Here is a 21614-nt window from a genome sequence, read left to right on the forward strand (position 1 = left end):
GCCGCGGAGCGGGCGGCGGGGCCGGGGCAGTGCGCTCGGCGCGCGCGGAATGTGAGGCTCGGCAGGCCGTAGCGCTCTCGGACGCTCGGACGAGCGAGGGGCGGCGACCCCTCGCGGACGCCCGGCCGCGTGCCGGACCGGGCACTCACCCTCTCGCTCGCCCTTGCGCGCGCCCCGCGCCCTCCAGCGCGCCGGCGGGACCATGAAGAAGTTCTCTCGAATGCCCAAGTCGGAGGGCGGCGGCGGCGGCGGTGGAGCGGCGGGTGGCGGGGCCGGCGGGGCCGGGGCCGGCTCTGGTAGCTCGTCCGTGGGGGTCCGGGTGTTCGCGGTCGGCCGCTACCAGGTCACCCTGGAGGAGTCACTGGCCGAAGGTACGGGCGCCCGGGGAGGCTCGGGCCGGCAGGTGAGGGAGGGCTGGGGTGTGGCGGTAGCTTCTCCAGGTCCTCGCCCGCTTGTGTCCTCGCCTTCCCGGCTCACTCTAACCCCTTCTGCCTCCTCTGCCGGGCCAGCAGGGGCTTTTAGAGTAGCTCGGGCTCTCGCTCTTAAGTCTGCTTTTCTCGCCGCCGGCAGCTCTGACCCGTGCACAGTTCTTTCAGTACGAGTTTGTCATTTTCAGTGCTTCTTGACGCAAAGAAATAAATAGGAAACGTCTTAGCGAGTGCTGCGGTGTCATGATTGGACCAGTGACTCATTAGAGGGTCAGATCGAGCAGGATTGGGGCTCTTCTTTCCCCGCTGTGGCTCAGTGGGGTGTCAAGCGTTGGCCTCACCACTCGCGACGCAGGGCACAGGACTCCGCAGCCCCGGGTGTTCGTTCAGCCTGGGTTTGCTCCTGCTCAGTCATCAGTTGAAAAACAATTTATTTCTGTGCGTGCGCGTGATGGAGGTGATACTTTGCCCCAAATTCAGTTAGTAGGTTGCTTTGGGGGAGCAGGTAAACTTGAAGTCCACTTATCTTTGTTTTTTAGAATCTTCTCTATTAGGCAGGGTGCTAGTCACACCCTTTCGGTGTGTCTTCTTTGATAAGACTTTAAAAGACGATATGAAAGCAGGTTAACTTTCACTTGAGAAGTTTTGTGTTCGATCCTTCATTATCTTTATCAGACTATGTCAACAGTTGAGAGTCTGCTTACAAAAAAGTTTGCTCCATTAAAAAAAAATCCTACACTTTTAGTTTTGTATTTCTTGTATAATTGGCTTGTAAGAAATACTCTTGTTTTATTGCATGCTTCACTGACTTTTGAGTTTTTAACTGCAGAATGATATTACAAAAATACTTAAAACTTTCTCAAGAAATAATTTTTTGATAATTTGCCCTTCTGAGTTTGAAGACTAAGAGAGAAGAAATCAAAGACAGTAGTTTTGGTTCTCTGAGGGTCAGTTGTTGATGTGGTTTGGAGACAGTAGACTGAGATTCCACTTGTGTTTTTTGAAATGCCATAAACAATAGCAAATTAGTACAAAAGAAAAACCTGAAGATTTTTGTCTATACAATATTCTAAAGAGAAAGAAATCTTGAATTATTCAGGATGGATGTCATTGTTTTGCAAGCCATTGCCCCTAATAATGAGTCTAGCTGAACCTTAGATGGGAGGAGGATCTTTAGCTTGTCAAATAATGAATGTATATATGGTAATTGGTGTTGATAGACAGATTTACCATGCTGTAAAAGTTCTAGTTCTTTATTATACGTTAACTTCAAGTGTTTGAGTTGTAGATTAAGCTATAGGTTTTAAGAAGACATGGCTGTTAACTCACATGCTGTACTTCTGTTTTTGAATTGTTGTAGTAACTAAAGGGTGGCTTGAATAATATTACTCACTTCATTTCACTAAATCCCAGATGGGTCTTTTACTTAATAAGAAATCATTGACATTTAATCAAGTTAGACTTTGGTAGCTTCTTCCGCTGCTCCACGCATGTCCTGTCATTACCCTGAGCAAACCATTTTCAATAAAAAAGAAGTAATTTTGGAAAATGCAAATACAAATGAATTTCAAAAGGGGAGTGCTCAAGCACACACACACACACAAATTAAAAAAATGTTTCAGTCACTAATGTCACTGTTAGAGTGTTCCACTTACTTTCGCCATACATTTGTCATTTCTCTTGGAAAAATCCGTAATCAAGTGCTAGGGGGAAGCAAGCGTTGAACAAACTCTTTTGGAAGATGGCACTTCCCCAACCCAACACCCCAGCTCCTGGAACTAGGCTTTTGGCCTTCCCCAGAGGGAAGGCTGAGGCCTAGGCTTTGTTCCTTGTGTATTTCTTCTATTTTCAGCGCGTGCACAACCGAAATTATCTATATTCGGTTTACTTTTTGATCCTGACAACATATTGTTATTTCATATGCTTAATATCATCTCTTCTTTCCAAATAAGTAATGCTACAATTTAGATAAGATGTTTAAGCACAAACGTGGTTTACATTCAAGAATGATCATTCAATAATTTACAGATACATTTGCCCAAAGGCAAGTGCTTGTGAAAAGGCGTTACTGTAGAGTTTAGAGTACCTGAATTGGGGAGAGGTGTACCATTGAGTGGGAAAAGGGTAGAAGCAACGACAGATCAAAAAACAAACTTAGTTGATTTTACATTTTTGCGTTGTGTCAGTGTTGTTTAAATAGAGGCAAGACCCTGTAGATGCTGTGTCCTGAGGTGTTTTTGCCATGCTACTGCAAATATAGGCAGCTTGCTCAGAATGACCTCTGCAGTGTCTTTAGTCTTCAATAAACCTGGTGTGAGTGCTGCCGCCCCTCTCTTCAAATACATACTTGATTCTCATTATTCACAGTAGTCACGTTCTATAAAGTCGCTGTGACCAGTGATTTAGCAAATACTGAATCATTGTTCCTAGGGGAAATAGTGTCAGGGTACCGCAAGCCTGTGTTTACAGCATTTTTGTCAACCAGTCACTGTATAACCTTGTTTTATGTGTGTTTCTGTTTAAAGACACCTTGTTTAATATATACTGTTGACTTGTTAACATTGAACTAATGGTCAACAGTACTGTAACTCATGCCTAAATGAAGCTTAGTGAATACACAGATTTTCTCTGTAAGGGACATCATAGCCTTCTTGCACTAAGAAACGCTAGATGGACAACACTTTGGCACTATGCTTGGGGGCTATTTTAAACAACAAAATCACCAATAAAAAACACAAAAGTGAGAAAAACATGACACTACATAGACCTTGAAAAGGGCCCTTGTTTATAGCAGTGAGAGCTGAAACAAGGCAGAGCAATACCTCGTTGATTCCAGCTGGCTTAAAATTTTCAGCACTATGCGCATGTCTGCAAATAACTATGAAAGTGCCATTGTATTGATTTTGGGATATTTTATTGATTTCGGGGATACAAATAAATTTTAGCAAGTAAGCAAGTTTACAAATATGAACTCTCCAAATAATGAGGATAAACTATATGTATGTATGTATAGGTATGTGTATGTATGTATATATTTACATGCACATACATGTTTTATATATTATATATATTTAAAAACCCCACATTCTCAGGGGTATACTTATGTTGTATGTTATAACTAAACTATTGGTGTAGTTTCCTTTCTGAAATATTATACACTTTGTATCATAATCTCTTTCTAGTTAAGTATATAGATGTTTGAAAATGCTGACAACTTGCACCTTTTTAGTTCTTGCTCAAAGTTGAGAGGACTGATATCACAGTGGGCCATTTTTATGGTTTTCCTCGCAAACAATTTAGTTTCAGGAGTGGAATTTCAACATCGGCTGTAGAAATGAGGTAGAGCTATATGTGAATTTTACCTTGAAACAGTGTCAAATTGTCAAGCACATATAATTCAATGTAACCGTCCAAGTTTTTACTAAAATGTAGGACTGCTTTTGGATCATATGCCTCTGTATACCTTCAGTGCTAGTCAGAAGAATTTACTATTGATTGATAATGGGAAGAGTGGGTTGTCAAGTAGGAGACTTTTTCCCCTAAGTGTCTTTGGTGAAAAGTGGACTGGGCTTCCCTGGTGGCGCAGTGGTTGAGAGTCCGCCTGCCGATGCAGGGGACACGGGTTCGTGCCCCGGTCCAGGAAGATCCCACATGCCACGGAGCGGCTGGGCCCGTGAGCCATGGCCGCTGAGCCTGCGCGTCCGGAGCCTGTGCTCCGCAACGGGAGAGGCCACAACAGTGAGAGGCCTACGTACCGCAAAAAAAATAAATTAAAAAAAAAAAAAGAAAAAAAAAAAAGAAAAGTGGACTTATGGGGAGCGTAGAGAGCAGGACACCATCAAAAATTTGTTGGCATAGTCTAATCATGAGGTTATGGGACTGGATAGGAGTGGTATTTTGAATATGATTGGATGCATAGGACTTTCTGACATGGGCATGGGGGTTGTTGGCACTGTCAGTAATTGGAGGCCAGAAATTTACTACAGAGTTCTGTAAAAGCTCAGTAGCTCTCAGAGTTAACTGCTTAGAGTAGGGTGAATTTAGGCTAGGTGTCAATTCTTATTGTTAATTTTACAGGAAGGTAGTAAGGTACATCTGATCTTGCAGGATAAATCAGTAAGAATCTTTAAGCATGGTATCTCATTTGCAGGAATTATCTGTGGCTACCCAGTAACATGTAAGTAAAAGTTCTTGAGAGATAACACAGCAGAGGGGAGGATTTAGTAAAGATATCAGCAACTGTTACTATTCCCTAACTATTAAATGCCTTTTTTTTTTTAAAATGCCAGGCTCTGTACTAGGTGCTATTTATACAGCAGAGAACAAAACAGGTATTTCTCTGGCATTATGGAACTTACAGTCTAGTGTAGAAGGTAAATGTTAAACAGAATTAATCAGCTTAATGTAGTTAACAATTTTGATAATTGTCGTGAGAAGAAAGCATAGGGTTTTATGAGAGAATAACTGATTCAATTTGTATTGGAGGATGAAGGAAGGCTTTTTTTTTGACATTTTAGCAGAAATCTGAAGTATGAGGAGAGTTAAGTAAAGGCAGAGGTATGAAGGTGGCGTGGTATGGAGTATGTCATGAAGAGAGAAATTCCTATGTGGGGAAGAGTTTCAGGAAGTGAATTATGTCCAGAGCTATGGACTATCATGAATGAATCACATGGAAGAAGGACCCAAGGTGGTTTTGGAGAGGACCAGGATCCAGGTCTTTGTATGCCATGTTGGGGATTTTGGATTTTGTCTGAAAATGCAATGGGAAGCTACTGAAGGATTTAAATTAGGGCCGTGACACGCTCTGATTTGTATTTTCGTAAGATCATGGTGTTTGCTCTATAGAGACTGTTTAAGAGGTATACAAATTAGATGATTAGTTAAGATGATGGCAGTGGGGATGGAGCCTAATGTTACTGATGCTTGAATAGGAAGACCTGGTTTTGGATTGGATGGAGGTGGGTGTTGTAGGAAGTGTGAAGAATGACTTGCTTATGTACTTCTTAGATGAAAGAGGTGCTATTTATTGAGATGGGGAAGAGTAGAGAAGGAACAGGTTTGCGGGTGTTGGGAGGATATCCAGTAATTCCAGACATGCTTAGTTGAGATATCTGAGAGGGGAAATACATGTCAAGTGAGAAGTTGAATATATTGTCCAGTACTCAGCAAAGGTGTTTGGACTTAGAGACACGTACTTCTGATTGGTGAGCATTTGGCTGTTATTTTAAGCCGGGGAGAGGATTGGTGTAGGGAGAGGGTGTAGAATAAGGGGAAGGCTCTCATGAAGGACACCTGTGAAACATTGGCCTCAGACATTAGAGTTTACCAGAATCATTTATTTGGAGGGCTTGCTAGGGCTTGGCAAAACACAGCTTGCAGAGCCTGACCTCCAAAGTTTGATTTTGTATATCTGGGCGGATCCTGTAATTTGCATTTCTACCAACTTGCTCATCAATGCAGATACTGCTGCTCCAGGAACAGTGCCTTGAGAACTGGTGATTTAGAGTAGGCAAAGACTGAAAAGGAGCTGCCAGAGAGGCAAAGGAATACCAGGAGAATCCGATGCCTTGAAACTCAGGAGTGAAGGGGAGGGAGGAAACAGTTGTGCTGCTGAGAAGTCATCTTACTTGGTCACATTTTTTTGGCCAGGCATTCATGATTGACCATGCTCAGTCATTCACCTGCCTTCTGAATCTTAGCTGTGGTTATTTCCTAGTAATGCTTTTTGCTCCAGCCACAGTGTGCTCCTCTCCTTGCTCTGTGATTGAATCTTCTGTTTGCCTTTCACTCTGCTTGTGACTGTCTAATCCTAGCTTCCTAACTGCTGGCTATGATCACTCCCTTCTTCCTGCGGACATTTGTAGCTGCTTGCTTTTTTCCCCTTATCACATTTAATCTTTTGTCTTGAGATACAATTATGTAAGCACTTGGAAACACTAGGGCGGTTAATTACTGTTCCTGTCTCAAGGCCCCTGGCAGATAGTAAAATTCTTGAGGCTGAAAGGACTCTGTATTAATTGCTTTTTGTGTCATAAAATTTGCCTCACTGTATCATGGACATTCAAATACTTTTCAAAGGAAATGATTTTTGACTTCTTTTTAACCAGAATTCTTTAATAGAATTTAAGACCTAATTTGCAAATTAAGAAGCACCAGTGGAGGGCTCTTTAATTCTTGTCCTCTCAAAGGTCTTCTACTTATGTCTGGGGACCCTGAATTTTCTACTTTGGCGAAGACAAAGTTTCAAGACAAGTTTGTTTCAGGCGAAGTGTTGTTTAAATTAGCTTTCTTGAAACAGCAAAGAAAGAATAATGTGGATGCTCCCTTAAGTCATCTTTCTCTATTGACCTATTTTTCTTTATTTAGCAAAGGTGGTGAGTTAAAAGAAGAAAAGTATTTTTACGTGCAATTGTGAAATTGTTTTATATTCTACAGCTGATTTCGACAGCCTTTTTTGGATGGAGAGCTTTTTGAGGACAGGGTCTTATTTATTTATCTCTGTATCCTTACTTCCTGTCCAGGAATTTTTTGTTGTTGTTGAATTAAACTATCAGGAAACATTGTTTCCTTTTCTGTAACGCATAGTTAATACCTATTATGAAGATCAATAGGTAATGTGTGATATTGACAAGATAATTTGTGACAGTACCTAACAGTGCATGCCTAATCCCTCAGTCAATATGGGTTAGTTTTAGGTTCAGATTTAGTTACAAGTTTTCAGTGAAATCTGATTCTGGCATTGTAGTTACTTGCTTTTAGATTAGGTATTACATTTATCCTGAATTAAGTTTCACATTTATGTTTGTAAAAAATCTGAATCATTTTGATTAGATAATTATTATATGGCATTCAGTCACATAAAATTTTTTATGTTTCAATCAGCTGTATAGAATTTTGACCTTGATAACAGCATATGCTTTCACAATAATATGAAAGTAATTTGCAGCAAAGGATATTACATAGAATCTTATTAACAGATGCTTCTCTTTTGGGTTGTCTATGTTATCATTGTAGGGATAGCGCCTAAGATGTAAATTTGATTGTCTGCTGATATGTTTTCTCTAGAGGTGACAGTTTTATTCAAGGACAAGATACTGACACTAAAACAATTCCCAGCTTTCAACACTTCAAAAGTATGTAGTGGAAACTATACATTTATCTCCAATAAAGGGGCTAACTTGCACTGGTATGTCAAATTTCTTTGCTTTTAGCTGTAGTCAACTTTGTGTGGTTAGTGCTGAGTAAATTGGAAAGGTTGTCTTTGGTTATTTTAAAAATAATGGAAATAAATTAATAAGTGTTAGTATCTTTCCATTATGGAGTCTGCAGGAGGGATAAATAGAAAATTGATGTTGTTAGTACTAAGGAACATACTAGAAGGTAGAATTGATGTCTGTTCTTACATTGATTCCTGATCTTCTTTAGTGTTCTTTACTAATCTTGTGTATCATCTGGGGTTCTCTTTCACCCCTTCTCTCCTTTTTTTTTTTTTTTTTTGGTCAAAGCTTAAAGTAGAACATACACATTTATTAGAACACGTTTGGTGGCTATCAAAATGATTAAAACCTTGATCTGGAATTCTGACAAGAAGAGTCTGAATGGCAATTTCAGTGCTGCATAAGGTTTCATCAGCAAAGGCTTGAGACTGCTCATTCCCTGATTTTTTATCCTGCATGCATCTGGTGAACCATTTATGTACCCACAAGCCACTATTTTTAGGGGACTCAGTTGGGACACTGAGTGGTTAATGACTGAGCCGTTTTAAATAGTTGGGCACTTAGTTAATTTGGAGATTCTCTGTCTGTGTGTATCATCTTTACAAAGGAGCTCAGTCAGCACATTTCTGCTAAGTTTCAAAACTCTGTAGGAAAGTGGTTGTCGGGCCTTTCCACAGAGGGATTTTGTTTTTGGAATTTTGGGTTGGTCTTAGAATTCCAGTAACGTTAAGGGCATAGTTTGGGACGTAACCTTTGGAGAGGCACTTTGCAATGGATATTATTTTAAAATGTGAAACAATTGTTGCTACTAGTTTTCCTATTTTAACATTATATTAAATTTTGAAATGATGCCTTCTTGGAGGCAACTATTAAAAAAAAAGGCAAAACTTGGAGTCGGGCCAGCTGCTAATCCCAGTTAATGCCACTAACTCACATTGTGACTTTTTTTAAAACTTTTTTGCATTTACTTTATTTTTTAATTAAAAAATTTTTTTTATTATTTATTTTTTTATGTTTTTTGCCTGCATTGGGTCTTCATTGCTGTGCGTGGGCTTCCTCTAGTTGCGGCGAGCGGGGGCTACTCTTTGTTGTGGTGCACAGGCTTCTCATTGTGGTGGCTTCTGGCTTCTCTTGTTGCTGAGCTCTAGGTGTGCGGGCTTCAGTAGTTGAGGGTGTGTAGGCTTAGTAGTTGTGCATGGGCTTAGTTGCTCTGCTGCATGTGGGATCTTTTTTTTTTTAATATTGTGAACATTTACATATAATTAAAGTTCTTAAAAATCAGAATTTTTCGGAATCATCAATATACCACAGTCTACCATTCCAATACAATTTTTTGTTGAACTTATTTCCAGTTTTTGATATTATAAATAGAAAGTAAAGAACATCCCTTTGCAAAAAGCATTGTCCACACATTGTGACATTTTGACCTCAGTTTCCTCAAGGAAAAAAAATGAAGTGGGTAAAGATGAACCTGTAACATCTTTTTCCATTTTAGCATTCTCTGATTCTGTCTATATAACTGAATTTTACTTCTCCTGCTGATAAGAGAGGAGCATGAGAAAGGAGGGATAATGATGAACAGTTTTAGGATTGAGACTGTAATGAGGATTGTGTTTGATTGTCATGCATTTGAATTTTTTGGCAAACTTCAATATAGGGTAGCAATTTATTTTTTATTCCACGGTATAAAATTATTTCTTAATCATTGGGAAAAAGTCTTTTCTAAGAAGTTGCCTTATGTGGTAGCCTTAAGGTAGGGGATGGGTGCTCAAATAAAATTGTGTGGCATTTCAGAGTACTATTTAATTTCAAAGGATGTACGGCCTTAGTTGCTGCTTTTGTCATTTTAGTAACTTGTGTTCTCCAAGTGACTCATTTATAATATATGTATTTTAGAGGGTATCTTGAAGTAAAGAAACTTTCTTGTTTTTGAAGTTTTTATTTGTAAAGAATATATGAGGAAGGGTATGGTTATACTTTATCTGAGTGAGTTTACGGATAGAAAATTTAACCATGATATGTGTGAGGAATGTTACTTTTGTTTCCAGTGCTGTCAGCTCTAGTTTGGGTCCCTAATACTTCTTAAAGAAGTACGTTCTTGTGTGGACTATCCCTCCCCTTTTAGGCTCTTTACTCACCAAATCAACACTTGTATTCCTTCAAATTTATTGTCTCTGAAGTGGACTTCTGATTATGTCACCCTCTTATTTGCCTAACCAAGTGAAATGCAGACTCATTACTCTGGGATTCAAGGTCCTCTGTAATGTGACCCCAAGCCCCTCTCCAGCCTTAATCTCTCACTCCAACCCTAGGTGTATATCACTATTGTATATGTACTTGATATCTTCTGCACTTCTCTGATGCTTTCTCATTCCTGTTTTTCAGCTTATGTTGTTACATTTGCTTAGAATGCAGACACCTGCCTCCCCAATCCTGTTGAAATTGGATCTTGCAGAATACATTTAAAATACAGTTAGTTATTTGCAATCTTTATTTTTCCATGAGACCCTGTTCGCAACCAAATGAGTGTAATTATGCCTTCCTTTGATGCCCTGTGTAGCAACTCTTGCTCATATTGCACTTATTTTACACAGCTTTGTTCTGTTTCAAGAAAATGTCTAATAAAAAGTTTCCTCTACTGCAAGATTAAAAGCTCCTTTAAGGTTTGGCTTATGGTCATCTTATATCTCTTGCAGTGCTGTACTCATGATAGGTATTCAGTACATTTGTAAGAGATTGAGTTTTTGAACTGAACAGCAGTCAGAAGGCCAGTAAAAATTTACTGTAGGGCTTCCCTGGTGGCGCAGTGGTTGACAGTCCGCCTGCCGATGCAGGGGACACGGGTTCGTGCCCCGGTCCGGGAAGATCCCACATGCTGTGGAGTGGCTGGGCCTGTGAGCCATGGCTGCTGAGCCTGCGTGTCTGGAGCCTGTGCTCCGCAACAGGAGAGGCCACAACAGTGAGAGGCCCGCGTACCGCAAAAAAAAAAAAAAAAAAAAAAAAAAAATTTACTGTAAAACAATTGGATAGCAACCAGATTTGACATATCCTGCTGTTCAGTTGATATTTAGGAGCAGATTGGCCCTGTTTTTCAAGTTGTGTCCCTTTATAGAAATTAAAATAGGTAGATATATTTGATGATAATGTAGGTACAGTATTATCTAGATGGATGAAAAAAATACAACCAGATTTATTTTTGGATTTCTTGCCTGTTTTATTTTTGTTATGATTACAGGAACAGTACATCTTTGTTTTGTGCGTACTACATTCCTCTTTTTATTAGGTATGACTCTCAGAAATATTCTAGCCTAAGTTCCCTTGACCCATGGCATCTTTAAGAAAGCTACTACTGTAGGACAGAGAGAGCAAGCTGAAGAGGCCTAAAGTATGTGCCCTGAGTAGCTAATCTTAAGAAGGTAATAATGTTGGAAATGATCAAGTGGCTATGGCTTTCTCTTGAGTGGCTGATAAATACCAAGGTTTAACGTGACAGCCAGAATCTAAGAGAATGAGAGATTAGCAAGAAGGGGGTCTCATTTCCTTAATGCTCTGTGTGAAGGAACATATGATCATTACTTTGGGAAACCCCTCTGACTAGTCTGTGATATCAGAGGTGATCATTTTCTAGGTAGAGAAACGTTGAATTTTTTTTTTTTTTTTTTTTTTAGATTAGGAAATTTGTAGCCTTTAGTGTAACAGATCAGAGGGTAGCAAACCAAATCTTTATGCAGTTTTCTTAGTAACTAAGCATTATCACCCTCAACATTCTTCTATTTCTACTTTGGTTTCCTGGAAGAGAGGTTTCTAGCACACTCCTTCGCTTGCCTAATTGCTGTATTTACTTAATTTCCTTAATTTTTTTGTGGCTGGGCCATTGTTCAGGCTGGCTGGAGCTTTTTACATACTTACGTATTGTCTTTTGAATGAGATGGTCAGTGGTTAGTCTAAATTTTAATATTCATTCTGGAATCATTAAGATATTAGTACTAAAATGACTTACACATAATATAGTAAAATATTTTACTTAATGAATGTTGTCAGGACTATTTTTCTAGGGAGTGGGATTATGCATCACTGGTTTTCTTCTCTGGTTATGATCCACTTCTTCATTCTCTGGCCTGCATAACAGAGTCTCTCCTACTGAATATTAATGGCCTGTCTATTCTTTGTGTACAAAAAAAGTGATGCCACTGAGTCATGATCAGTAAGACGTGTGTTTTGAGTTATTTTTCCAGAAGTAGGATGAGTATGTGCTTAGGCTTAAAAAAAAAAAATTAATTAATTATTTAATTTATGGCTGCGTTGGGTCTTCATTTCTGTGCACGGGCTTTGGTTGCAGCGAGCGGGGACTACTCTCCATTGTGGTGTGTGGGCTTCTCATTGGGTGGCCTCTCTTGTTGCGGAGTGTGAGCTCTAGGCATGGAGGCTTCAGTAGTTGTGGCATGCGGGCTCAGTAGTTGTGGCTCGCAGGCTCTAGAGCACAGGCCCAGTAGTTGTGGCGCATGGGCTTAGTTGCTCTGTGGCATGTGGGATCTTCCCGGACCAGGGCTCGATCCCGTGTCCCCTGCATTGGCAGGCGGATCCTTAACCACTGTGCCACCAGCAAAGTCCCTGTGCTTAGGCTTTTAATAGTCCCTTTTGTGATCAACGACAGAATTTTGTAAGATAGTTAACTAGTGTTGTACTGCAGTAATATAGACCTAAAGAGGTTTTTGTTTGTTTGTTTACCAACTAGCCTAGTTCAAATCCTAGTGAAGAGTTAACCAGATTGTTAAATCTTTGTTAATTTTTCATCTTTTAGCAAAATATTATTTTTACAATTCTAAGGATCTCGATCCAAATGGATAGTTATATATTTTTAAAACTCAGTGAACTATCTGTTACAGGTTTATGTTTTTCAGCTCACTGAAGTGGGAATTTAAGATATGTTGCAGATACATGGATTGAACAAACATGTGTTTGTGTATGGCATTTTGCCCATAGTATCCTGTCTGTAAGGAATGTTAGAAGTGAGTTTGCAAGGTGCTGTATGAATCCATCATGTTCAAAGTTGGGTGTAACCATTTTGTTGTCCTATAAATTTCTAGCATGAGAAACTCCTATTTACAGAGTTAAGGTTCAAATTTGTTCTCACTTTAGAATAGTGGCTGTCTTTCTTAATAAAGGCTACATGTATTTTAAAAGGTTATGGTGGGCCATTCTGAGGTCAATTCTATTGAGTTTTGCTTTTTGGAGGACTAAATTAAGGGATAGGGATGGTGGGTGGTGTACAAGAATCTGAGTTAAGGCAAAGACCTTCTCACCTTCCTTCAGAGAGGATCCGCAGTAGTCTATTAACTGGAGTTGGTGTTGCTGGACTAACAGTCTTTCTTTTAAAATGCTGCTGCGCCATTACATCTCCCGTAATTGTAGCAATTTTCCAATTTCAGTGCCCTTATTTAACTATGAAAAAATAGAGTAAGGGATGAAGCCAAGTTACACTGTTAGTGCTGGTTATGGAGGGCAGAATTTAGGTCTCAGGACTTTAATTTAGCACTTTTTCTACCATGTGCCCTCCTTAATTGGCTCTTGCGCACATTCAAGCATTGGCCTTTGAGTGGAGTGGGACTTCAAGCAGGCTTAAGGGACCAGGGGACTTTTAATATTCTAGAAGCAGCTGGAGTATTAATGGGTACCTGAGGAGTCTGAGGTGGAAGGAGATATTCCCAAACATTTTTGAGTTAAAGTTTTCCCACTTTGCTCCTTGCTGAGGCCATCAAACTATGTGTTGCAGTTAAGATGTCAGGATTAATATGAAAAGGTTTAAAATTGCAACTTCCCCCAAATTAGTTTGTTGTCTCAGTCTAGAAAGATTCAGTCCTAAGTGAAATAATGTGTTTGTGAACTGTGAAGTAAGTAACATAAAATCACATTACTTTAGCTTCTTCATTTAAATCTAGCGTAGCAGTATCTGGGAACTCCTGGTAGGGAGGAAAGTGAAAAGAAGAGAAATAGCTGACTTCTTATCCCCTACTTCCTTCTGTTCCTAGTTCAAGGTTATGGGAACTTTAAAGCTTAGTGTATGATGTGCTGTAATATCAAATCCCCTTTTGTATTTCATTTAACCAGTTTGTGCTACATTTATTCAAAATAAAAAGACAGGTTCTTTCAAGTTTTGTTTTAGATCATAGCACATATGCATCTGACTTAAGCCTGGAGTACTACACTTCTGAGCTTTTGCAGGAAATAAATTCATGTGACACCATAAAAATTTTCTTAAGAATGACACGACATTACTTCTGTGGCATATTTTTATACACATGCAAGTGAAAAGTTAGAATGGAATGGTCCGTGATCTATGATTTAAAAATATCAAAAGAAAATTTCTTAATATTTTTTATTAAGCTATGGAACTATCACCATCATTATCAAGAAGCATTTATTTAATGTCTCTATTTTTCTAAGTAGAGAGTTTTATTTTAAATTGAGATATAATTGACATATAAGATTATATTAGTTTCAGATATACAACATCATAAGTCCATATTTAAATATACTGTGAAATGATCACCACAATAAGTCTAGTTAACATCACTACACATAGTTACAGAATTGTTTTCTTCTGATGAGACCTTTCAAGATCTACTCTCTTGGCAACTTTCAAATGTACATATAGTATTATTAACTGTAGTCACATTATATCCCCAGGACTTAGAGCTTTTTTATAAGCCAGAGTATAACCCCTCCCACCCCCCATCTACCTCTAATATCTGTCTCTCCTTTACTTCCAACTTTAGAGAGTACACCCCCTGATTATCTTTTCCCTCCTCTTTTTTTCTCCGTTAGTTATCTGATTTTTCTTCTGTGTTCTACTTGTTCCTTATTACTTACTATATCTATTCAGCATATCAACCTGTTTGTTCTTCTCATCTTAAAAGACAAACAAAAATGAAAATAAAGCTTTTTTTGGTGGTCTTTTCATGTCTCTTTCTTTCTGTCATTGACTTTTCTGAAAAAATAGGCTTCAGTAATGGTTCTCAAAGTGTGGTTTGTGGGCCCCAGGGGGAGGGATCCCCCAGACCCTTTGAGGGGGTCTATCAGGTCAAAATTATTTTCATGATACTTCTAAGATGTAATTGCCTTTTACACTGTACTGGCATTTGCACTGATGGTTCAGAAGCAGTGGTGGTGGTTAAAGCTGCTTTAAGACAAATCTACACAGTTGGCACCAAAATGTGTTAGTAGTCATTGTATTCTTCACTGTCACATGAACTCATTTTTTGTTGTTGTTGTTGTTGTTTTAAAGCCAGTTTTTCTTAACGTTCTTGATGAAGCAGTAAAAAGTCTTTTCTCAATCTTGGCTCTTGAGTCCATGTCTTTTTTTTTTTCCCTGCTTGTGGTAAAATACACATAACATAAAATTTACCATTTTAACCATTTTTAAGTTTACAGTTCAGTGGCATTTAAGTACATTCACATTGTTATGCCACCATTACCACTATCCATCTCCAGAACTTCTTCATCTTCCCAAATTGAAACTCTGTATCCATTAATCACTAACTCCTCATTCCTCCTTTTCCCCAGTCCCTGGTAACCACTACTCTACTTTCTGTCCCTCTGAATTTGACTATTCTAAGTACCTCATATAATTGGAATCTTACAATATTTGTCCATTTGTGATTGGCTTATTTCATTTAGCATAATGTCTTCAAGATTCATCCATGTTGTAGCATGTATCAGAATTTCGTTTTTAAGTCTGAGTAATATTCCATTGTATGGATATATCGCATTTTGTTTAGTCATCCATCGGTGGACACATTTCGGTTGTTTTTGGCTATTGTGAATAATGCTGCTATGAATATAAGTGTACAAATATCTGCTCAAGTCCTTGCTTTCATTTCTTTTTGGTATGAAACCCAGAAGCAGAATTGCTGGATTAGTATGTGAAAAATTCTATGTTTAATTTTTTGAGGAACTGCCATACTGTTTTCATTGTGGCTACACCATTTTAAATTCCCACTAGCAGTGTACAAGGGTTCTGATTTCTCCTCATCCTCACCAACACTTGCTATTTTCTTTTTTAAATTTTATAATGGCCATCCAAATGGATGTGAAGTGGTGTATCATTGCAGTTTTGATTTGCATTTTCCTAAAGATAAGTGATGTTGAACATCTTTTCATGTGGTTATTACTGGTCATTCGTAAGTACGCATCTTTTTTTTTTTTTTTTTTTTGCGGTACGCGGGCCTCTCACCGTTGGTGGCCTCTCCCGCTGTGGAGCACAGGCTCCGGACGCGCAGGCTCAGCGGCCATGGCTCACGGGCCCAGCCACCCTGTGGCATGTGGGATCTTCCCGGACCGGGGCATGAACCCGTGTCCCCCGCATCGGCAGGCGGACTCTCAACCACTGCACCACCAGGGAAGCCCAGTACGCATCTTTTTAATATGTGAAGAAATGGGAAGTATACATAAAGCACTTGCTGTATAATGAAGTATAGTGGTGTAATTGAGGAAAAGCACTTAGGTGATTGTTTGTGTCCTGAACCTGCTGCTTTATTCATGGAAGACTGTTTATTTGCAAGAATGACTGACAAACTATGGTTATTTATTTAGATTTGGGTATTTGGCAGACATTTTCTCAAGTGAGCCTGTCACTGCAAGGAAAACAACTGTTTTTAATGATAGGGTTTGATCTTTCAAAAGAAAATTAGAATTTTGGAAAACTTATATCTGCCATTGTGAACTTGACAGCTTCCCGTCACTTAAAGGCTTTTCTGAGGAGATAGGTGATAATATTAACAAATATGATTTGTAAAAAAGGGTAATGGGAAATTTGGTGAACTGTTATTTTCCAAATACATGATGTTACAAATACAAGATCGATCATTGGCTTCTAATGTAACAGTGCAGAAAATTGAGTGATGTGGTTTTAGATACCATGTTGCAGTGACCTTTAAGAAACCACTAACTGTTATGTTTTGCTACAATAGCAGAGAAGAATATCCATAGTTATTGTAAAAGACTATTAAGATAGTCTTTTATCTTTCCCTCTTCATGTATGTGTGAGGCTAGTTTTTCTTCATACGTTTCATTCAGCCAAAACCACATCACAGAAGATCTACCGCAGAAGCAGGTATGAGAATCAAGCAGTCTTCTATCAAGGCAAATATTAAAGAGCTTTGCCAAAATGTAAAGCATTGCCATTCTCCTTTCTAAATTTTTGTTTTGAAAAATACAGCTATTTTTAACAAAATGTCATGGATATTGATGTGTAATATTTTTATTATTATTTTAAATGAATTAATAAACATTAAAAAATTCTGTTTTAATTTCTAATCTGGTAAATGCAGATTGGTATAACCCACATAAACGAAAGTTGTCTGGGGTCTTCCATAATTTTTAAGACTGCAAAGGGATACTGAACCCAAAGGGCTTGAGAATTGTTGGGTATACACTGTATGGTCTAGCAAAACTGTGTAATACAGTAGCCACGAGCCACATGTGACTGCTACTTGAAATACGGCTAGTCTGAATTAAAATGTACCATAAATGTAAAATACACATGGGATTTCAGAGCCTGAATGCGAAAAAAAAAAGAATGTAAAAGATCTCATTAATTTTATGTTGAAATAATCATATTTTGGGTATTTTTGGTTAAATAAAATGTATTACTGAAATTCACTGGTTTTTACCTTTTTAATGAATGTAGCTACTAGAAAATTTAAAATTACATATGTGGCTCTTGCTATATTGGACATACGTTGGACAGTACTGGTCTGTAATGATGTACAGCTCAATGTGTGGACCCTACACTTTGCAGTTGGGGTTCTTCACCTGGGGTTCACAGACATCCATGTGCGTTTTTCTTAGGAGAGGGCTTATGACTCTCATCATATTCTCAAATGGACATGTGACCAAAGAAAAGTTAGGAATGTGTTGTAGAATGTGTAGACAACTTGCCTGAGTTACTGCTTGTAGTTACTTGGGCACTGCTGGTGGCTTGGATCTGGGGGAATCTCTTTCTCACACTTTGAATGGCTGGGTGAAACCTGTGGTGCTTGGGTTTTGGTGAGATGTAGTCTTGGCTGCTCAAGTTGGAACCTTGAATGAACGGTCCCATAGAAATGTTTTTTTTTTTTTTTAGAGAGACACTAGGTATTATATAGTACTATTAGTACTAGACTGCAGGTTGACCTGAGAACTTAATGATCACACGTAGGATTGTTGCTGTGGGAAAAACATTTTGAAACCCAAAGAGTAGTCTTAGGAGCTGTCAGAACACAGTCCACTGCTAAGTCAGGTATTTCATACATTTGATGCTTGGAATCTGACCAAATGAGTGAATTTCTTAACTTGATAGTTCATAGAGGTTGAAAATAAGATATTAAGCATGTGTTAAAGTGACAGTACATTCCAAAGATGAAGTTATGGGATGCTTGCAAACCATTAATCCCTAATCATAGTGGGATTATATAAACAAGCCGCTGAATTGGAGGATATGTGAATTAAGTGGTTGCATGTTTAGTTTGAGTTAGGTCCATGATGCTGTTATGTAATAGATTCTTGGCTTATGTTGTTCTCATCAAGAAAGTCTTCCTGAAACAGTGAAATTTCAGGGCCTGCTTCAGTGAAAAGAGAATGCTGGATTGAGGGTATTCTAAACATAATTATTTCATTACAACTCTTTATATGTTAGTTATATTGCCCATAGCATTCATCACAATATCCCATAATAACTTATTTTTGTCTTTCTCTCTCTATAGACTTGTAAAATCATGTTTTCCAGAGGCTAGCCCAGCCACATACTAAAATTTGTTGAAAAAAAGAACATAGGAAGAACCCCCGTCTCATGGTTAGTTAATTGCAATTTGAGTGAGATGCATGAATATGGTAATTGGGTGAAGAGAGAGTTGAAGGTAGGCTAAGAAAGCAGATGATGGTTGTAGAAAGCAGATGATGGGTTGTAGAATTGTAGAATTTAACTACAATTAAATACTTAATTGTAGTATTAAGATGTATTAAGATGTTGTTGAGGGAAACTGGGAAAAGTTGAAGGTGTAGGTTTTTTGTACTTAAGAGTTGTAAGGCCAAGGAGTCCCAAGGAGAGGTTAGCATAATGCTGAATTTGGGAAGAAAAGACAAATTTAACCACAATATATAAGAATTGGCTAAAATTTGATGCTTTTGAAGCCTGATATTCTGGTGAGCAGGAAGTTGTGAAATCAGTGAGAGAGGATTGAGACTTAATACACAGGCTTCGGATTTGTGAATGGAGGAGTTTTGAGATGTCAGAAAGGGAGAAAACAGTAAGAGTAGTAGAAAAGTAAGTTTATATGTAGTCTTTTTCAGTTCTCCAAAACAAAACAAAAAAACATTAATTCTAAAATCTGACTTTTCTGCTGTAGGAGAGAAAATAAGGATAAGGGAGGGGAAAAGATGTGACTAGAAATAACAGAAAGGAAAGTCAAAGATAGTGACTTCATTACAGTCTTAGGAGTGGGAGTTGTGATGAGGTGTCCTAGGGGCTGGTGACAGAGCAGGGACGTTCGAGAGGAATATTCCTCTTTACCAGAATAGCTGGTTTGTTTTAAATGTATTAATTTTTTAAAAGTAATTTTGGGGAGTTATTCTCTAATATACTGCTTCTCAAACTCTAATAAGTATGTGAATCACTTGGGGATTTATTAAAATACAGCTACTGACTCAGCACATCTGGGGTGGGGCCTGAGGTTCTGCATTACCAGCAAGCTTTTAGATGATGCCAGTGCTGTTATTTCCACAGGTCACATTCTCCTTTAGCCAGTCTCCTAGGAGGGAGAGAAAAAATACCCTCCGAAGTGTTCACAGCAGTTCATGATGAACGTCTGCTTTGTTAATGGCCTTCAGGTTGATCATTAGTAGACAGCAGGACTAATGTAAGAGTTCTTAAACTTTACTTGGGGTGCTTATTGAACAGATTCCTGGACTTAAATCCCAGAGATTTAACCCTAGGTTTAGAGAACTATCCAGAAAGCTTCAGGTTTCATAAGCACTCTGTATAATTCATCAGTGTCGGCATTTTGATTGGCATTACACAAAAACTGCATATTAATTTAGGATTGAGCATATTGACAGTATTGAGTATTCCTTTCCAGGAACATAGCATGTCTCTCCATTTTAGTGAAGTCATATATGTGAGAATTACTAGAAATCTTGTAAGATTTTGGTTGAAAAACAAAGAAAAACGGGACATAGTACCTGTTGGATGCATGTGAGAAACTTGCCTAAACTGTTTCAAAGTCTCTCTCATCTTTATTACGAAGGTCCTTCAAGGTCAAAGGGGACAGTGCATTAAGTAATTTACAGTTTATGGGAAAAATTTTTAGAAATATTGTTTATATATTTATACTCACTAGGGGAGGAGATAACTGGTTTTCTTTCTTTCCTTAGCTTTCTTTCTATACCATTTCTATAGATTATTTCACTCTGAAAAGAATTTGTTCTTAGAAAAGCTGTGATCGTGTACTTTCCAAGGTGTAACTTTCTAACAGTTGTCTCTGAACAGATTACTTCAGGTAGGCAGTATTTTTAGGGAAGTTGCAGTGGTTATCTGGAATCCGTTACTCAAGAGTTTCACTTTAGTCATTGTTAACCAAATGTACACATAATTACTATTATGCTCTGTCAAATAAAGTATATTCTAATATAAACCTGCGTGTCTTAAAGATCCGCAAGCTAAATGAGAGAACTAAAGTCTGGGTTAACGACAAAACTTGTTTTGATTTTTTAATGGTACTTGTTCTGTCTGAAATTTTAAATATTATAGACCATTCTAACAGAAGAAAATATCAATGATAAACAATATCAAATTACTACATACTGACATTTTAATAGAGACTTCTAATTGTCTAGAGAACTTTCTCCTGCGTTGCCAGATTTAATGTGTTCATCAGTTCTTAAGTGGACAGGACAACAGCACCATTTCCATTTTTACAGAGAAGGAATGTGAGGCCAACAAAGGTCAGGTACCCTTAGAAGCCAGTTCATAGGGGATATATATAGGGCCAGAATTTGGAAAAAGTTATGCTTGCTGCATATGCCAGTAGAAGTAGTAAAACAACTTTTCTTGGATTGCATATTTCTTTGCGAATCTAATGAAAGTTATATAGATCCTTTCCTCAGGAAAAATTACATACATACAAATCCTGCACGAGATTTCAGAGAGTGTATAGATAGGCAAATTACCGTGTAATATATTTCTTGATTTTCTGTGATTTTTACAATTTAAAAATGATATTCAAGCTTTTGTGTTTTAGTAGCTTAGATAATAATGGCTATAGGTACTTAAAATATACATGAAAATAATGGGAAGTAAAAGCATATAGAGAATTTATGTTTCTAACCTATACACAGATACTTGATTTTGGGGAGGAAATTCTGCTGATTCAGATATTGTGTGTGTGTGTGTGTGTGTGTGTGTGTGTGTATTTAAAGAGTTTTATGTACAATTTTTCTCTCAGTGTGATTGGCTTTTCTATTAAAAGTACATAAAATGTTTGTAAGCCTGTGTCTATTTTTTTTTTTTAATTTATTTATTTTTGGCTGCGTTGGGTCTTGGTTGCTGCACGTGGGCTTTCTCTAGTTGCCGCGAGCGGGGGCTACTCTTCGTTGTGCGTGGGCTTCTTATTGCTGTGGCTTCTCTTGTTGCGGAGCACGAGCTGTAGGTGCGTGGGCGTCAGTAGTTGTGGCACGTGAGTTCATTAGTTGTGGCTTGCGGGCTCTAGAGCGCAGGCTCAGTAGTTGTGGCGCACGGGCTTAGTTGCTCCGCAACATGCGGGATCCTCCTGAACCAGGGCTCGAACCTGTGTCCCCTGCATTGGCAGACGGATTCTTAACCACTGCACCACCAGGGAAGTGAAGTCCCTGTGTCTAGTCTTATCGCTGACTCTCAGAGAGTTTGACCAAATTCTTCCTTACTGATGTGCTGCGGTCATACCAGTATGCACAGATG

General features: G+C 38.5%; 1 protein-coding gene across 2 annotated transcripts in view; it reads left to right on the top strand.

Moving 5' to 3' along the window:
• Positions 1 to 202: 202 nt before the first annotated feature.
• The window catches only part of BMP2K (BMP2 inducible kinase), a gene marked incomplete at both ends in the record, with an annotated part of 122413 nt that continues 101001 nt past the window's right edge, over positions 203 to 21614 (top strand). For both annotated transcript variants that reach the window (XM_079706192.1, XM_079706193.1), the window contains one exon: positions 203 to 371. In XM_079706192.1, coding sequence (XP_079562318.1) covers positions 203 to 371 — 169 coding nt within the window. The remainder of the gene's footprint in view (positions 372 to 21614) is intronic.

Source organism: Hyperoodon ampullatus, assembly GCF_949752795.1.
Source record: "Hyperoodon ampullatus genome assembly, chromosome: 1".
Taxonomy (NCBI): Eukaryota; Metazoa; Chordata; class Mammalia; order Artiodactyla; family Ziphiidae; genus Hyperoodon; species Hyperoodon ampullatus.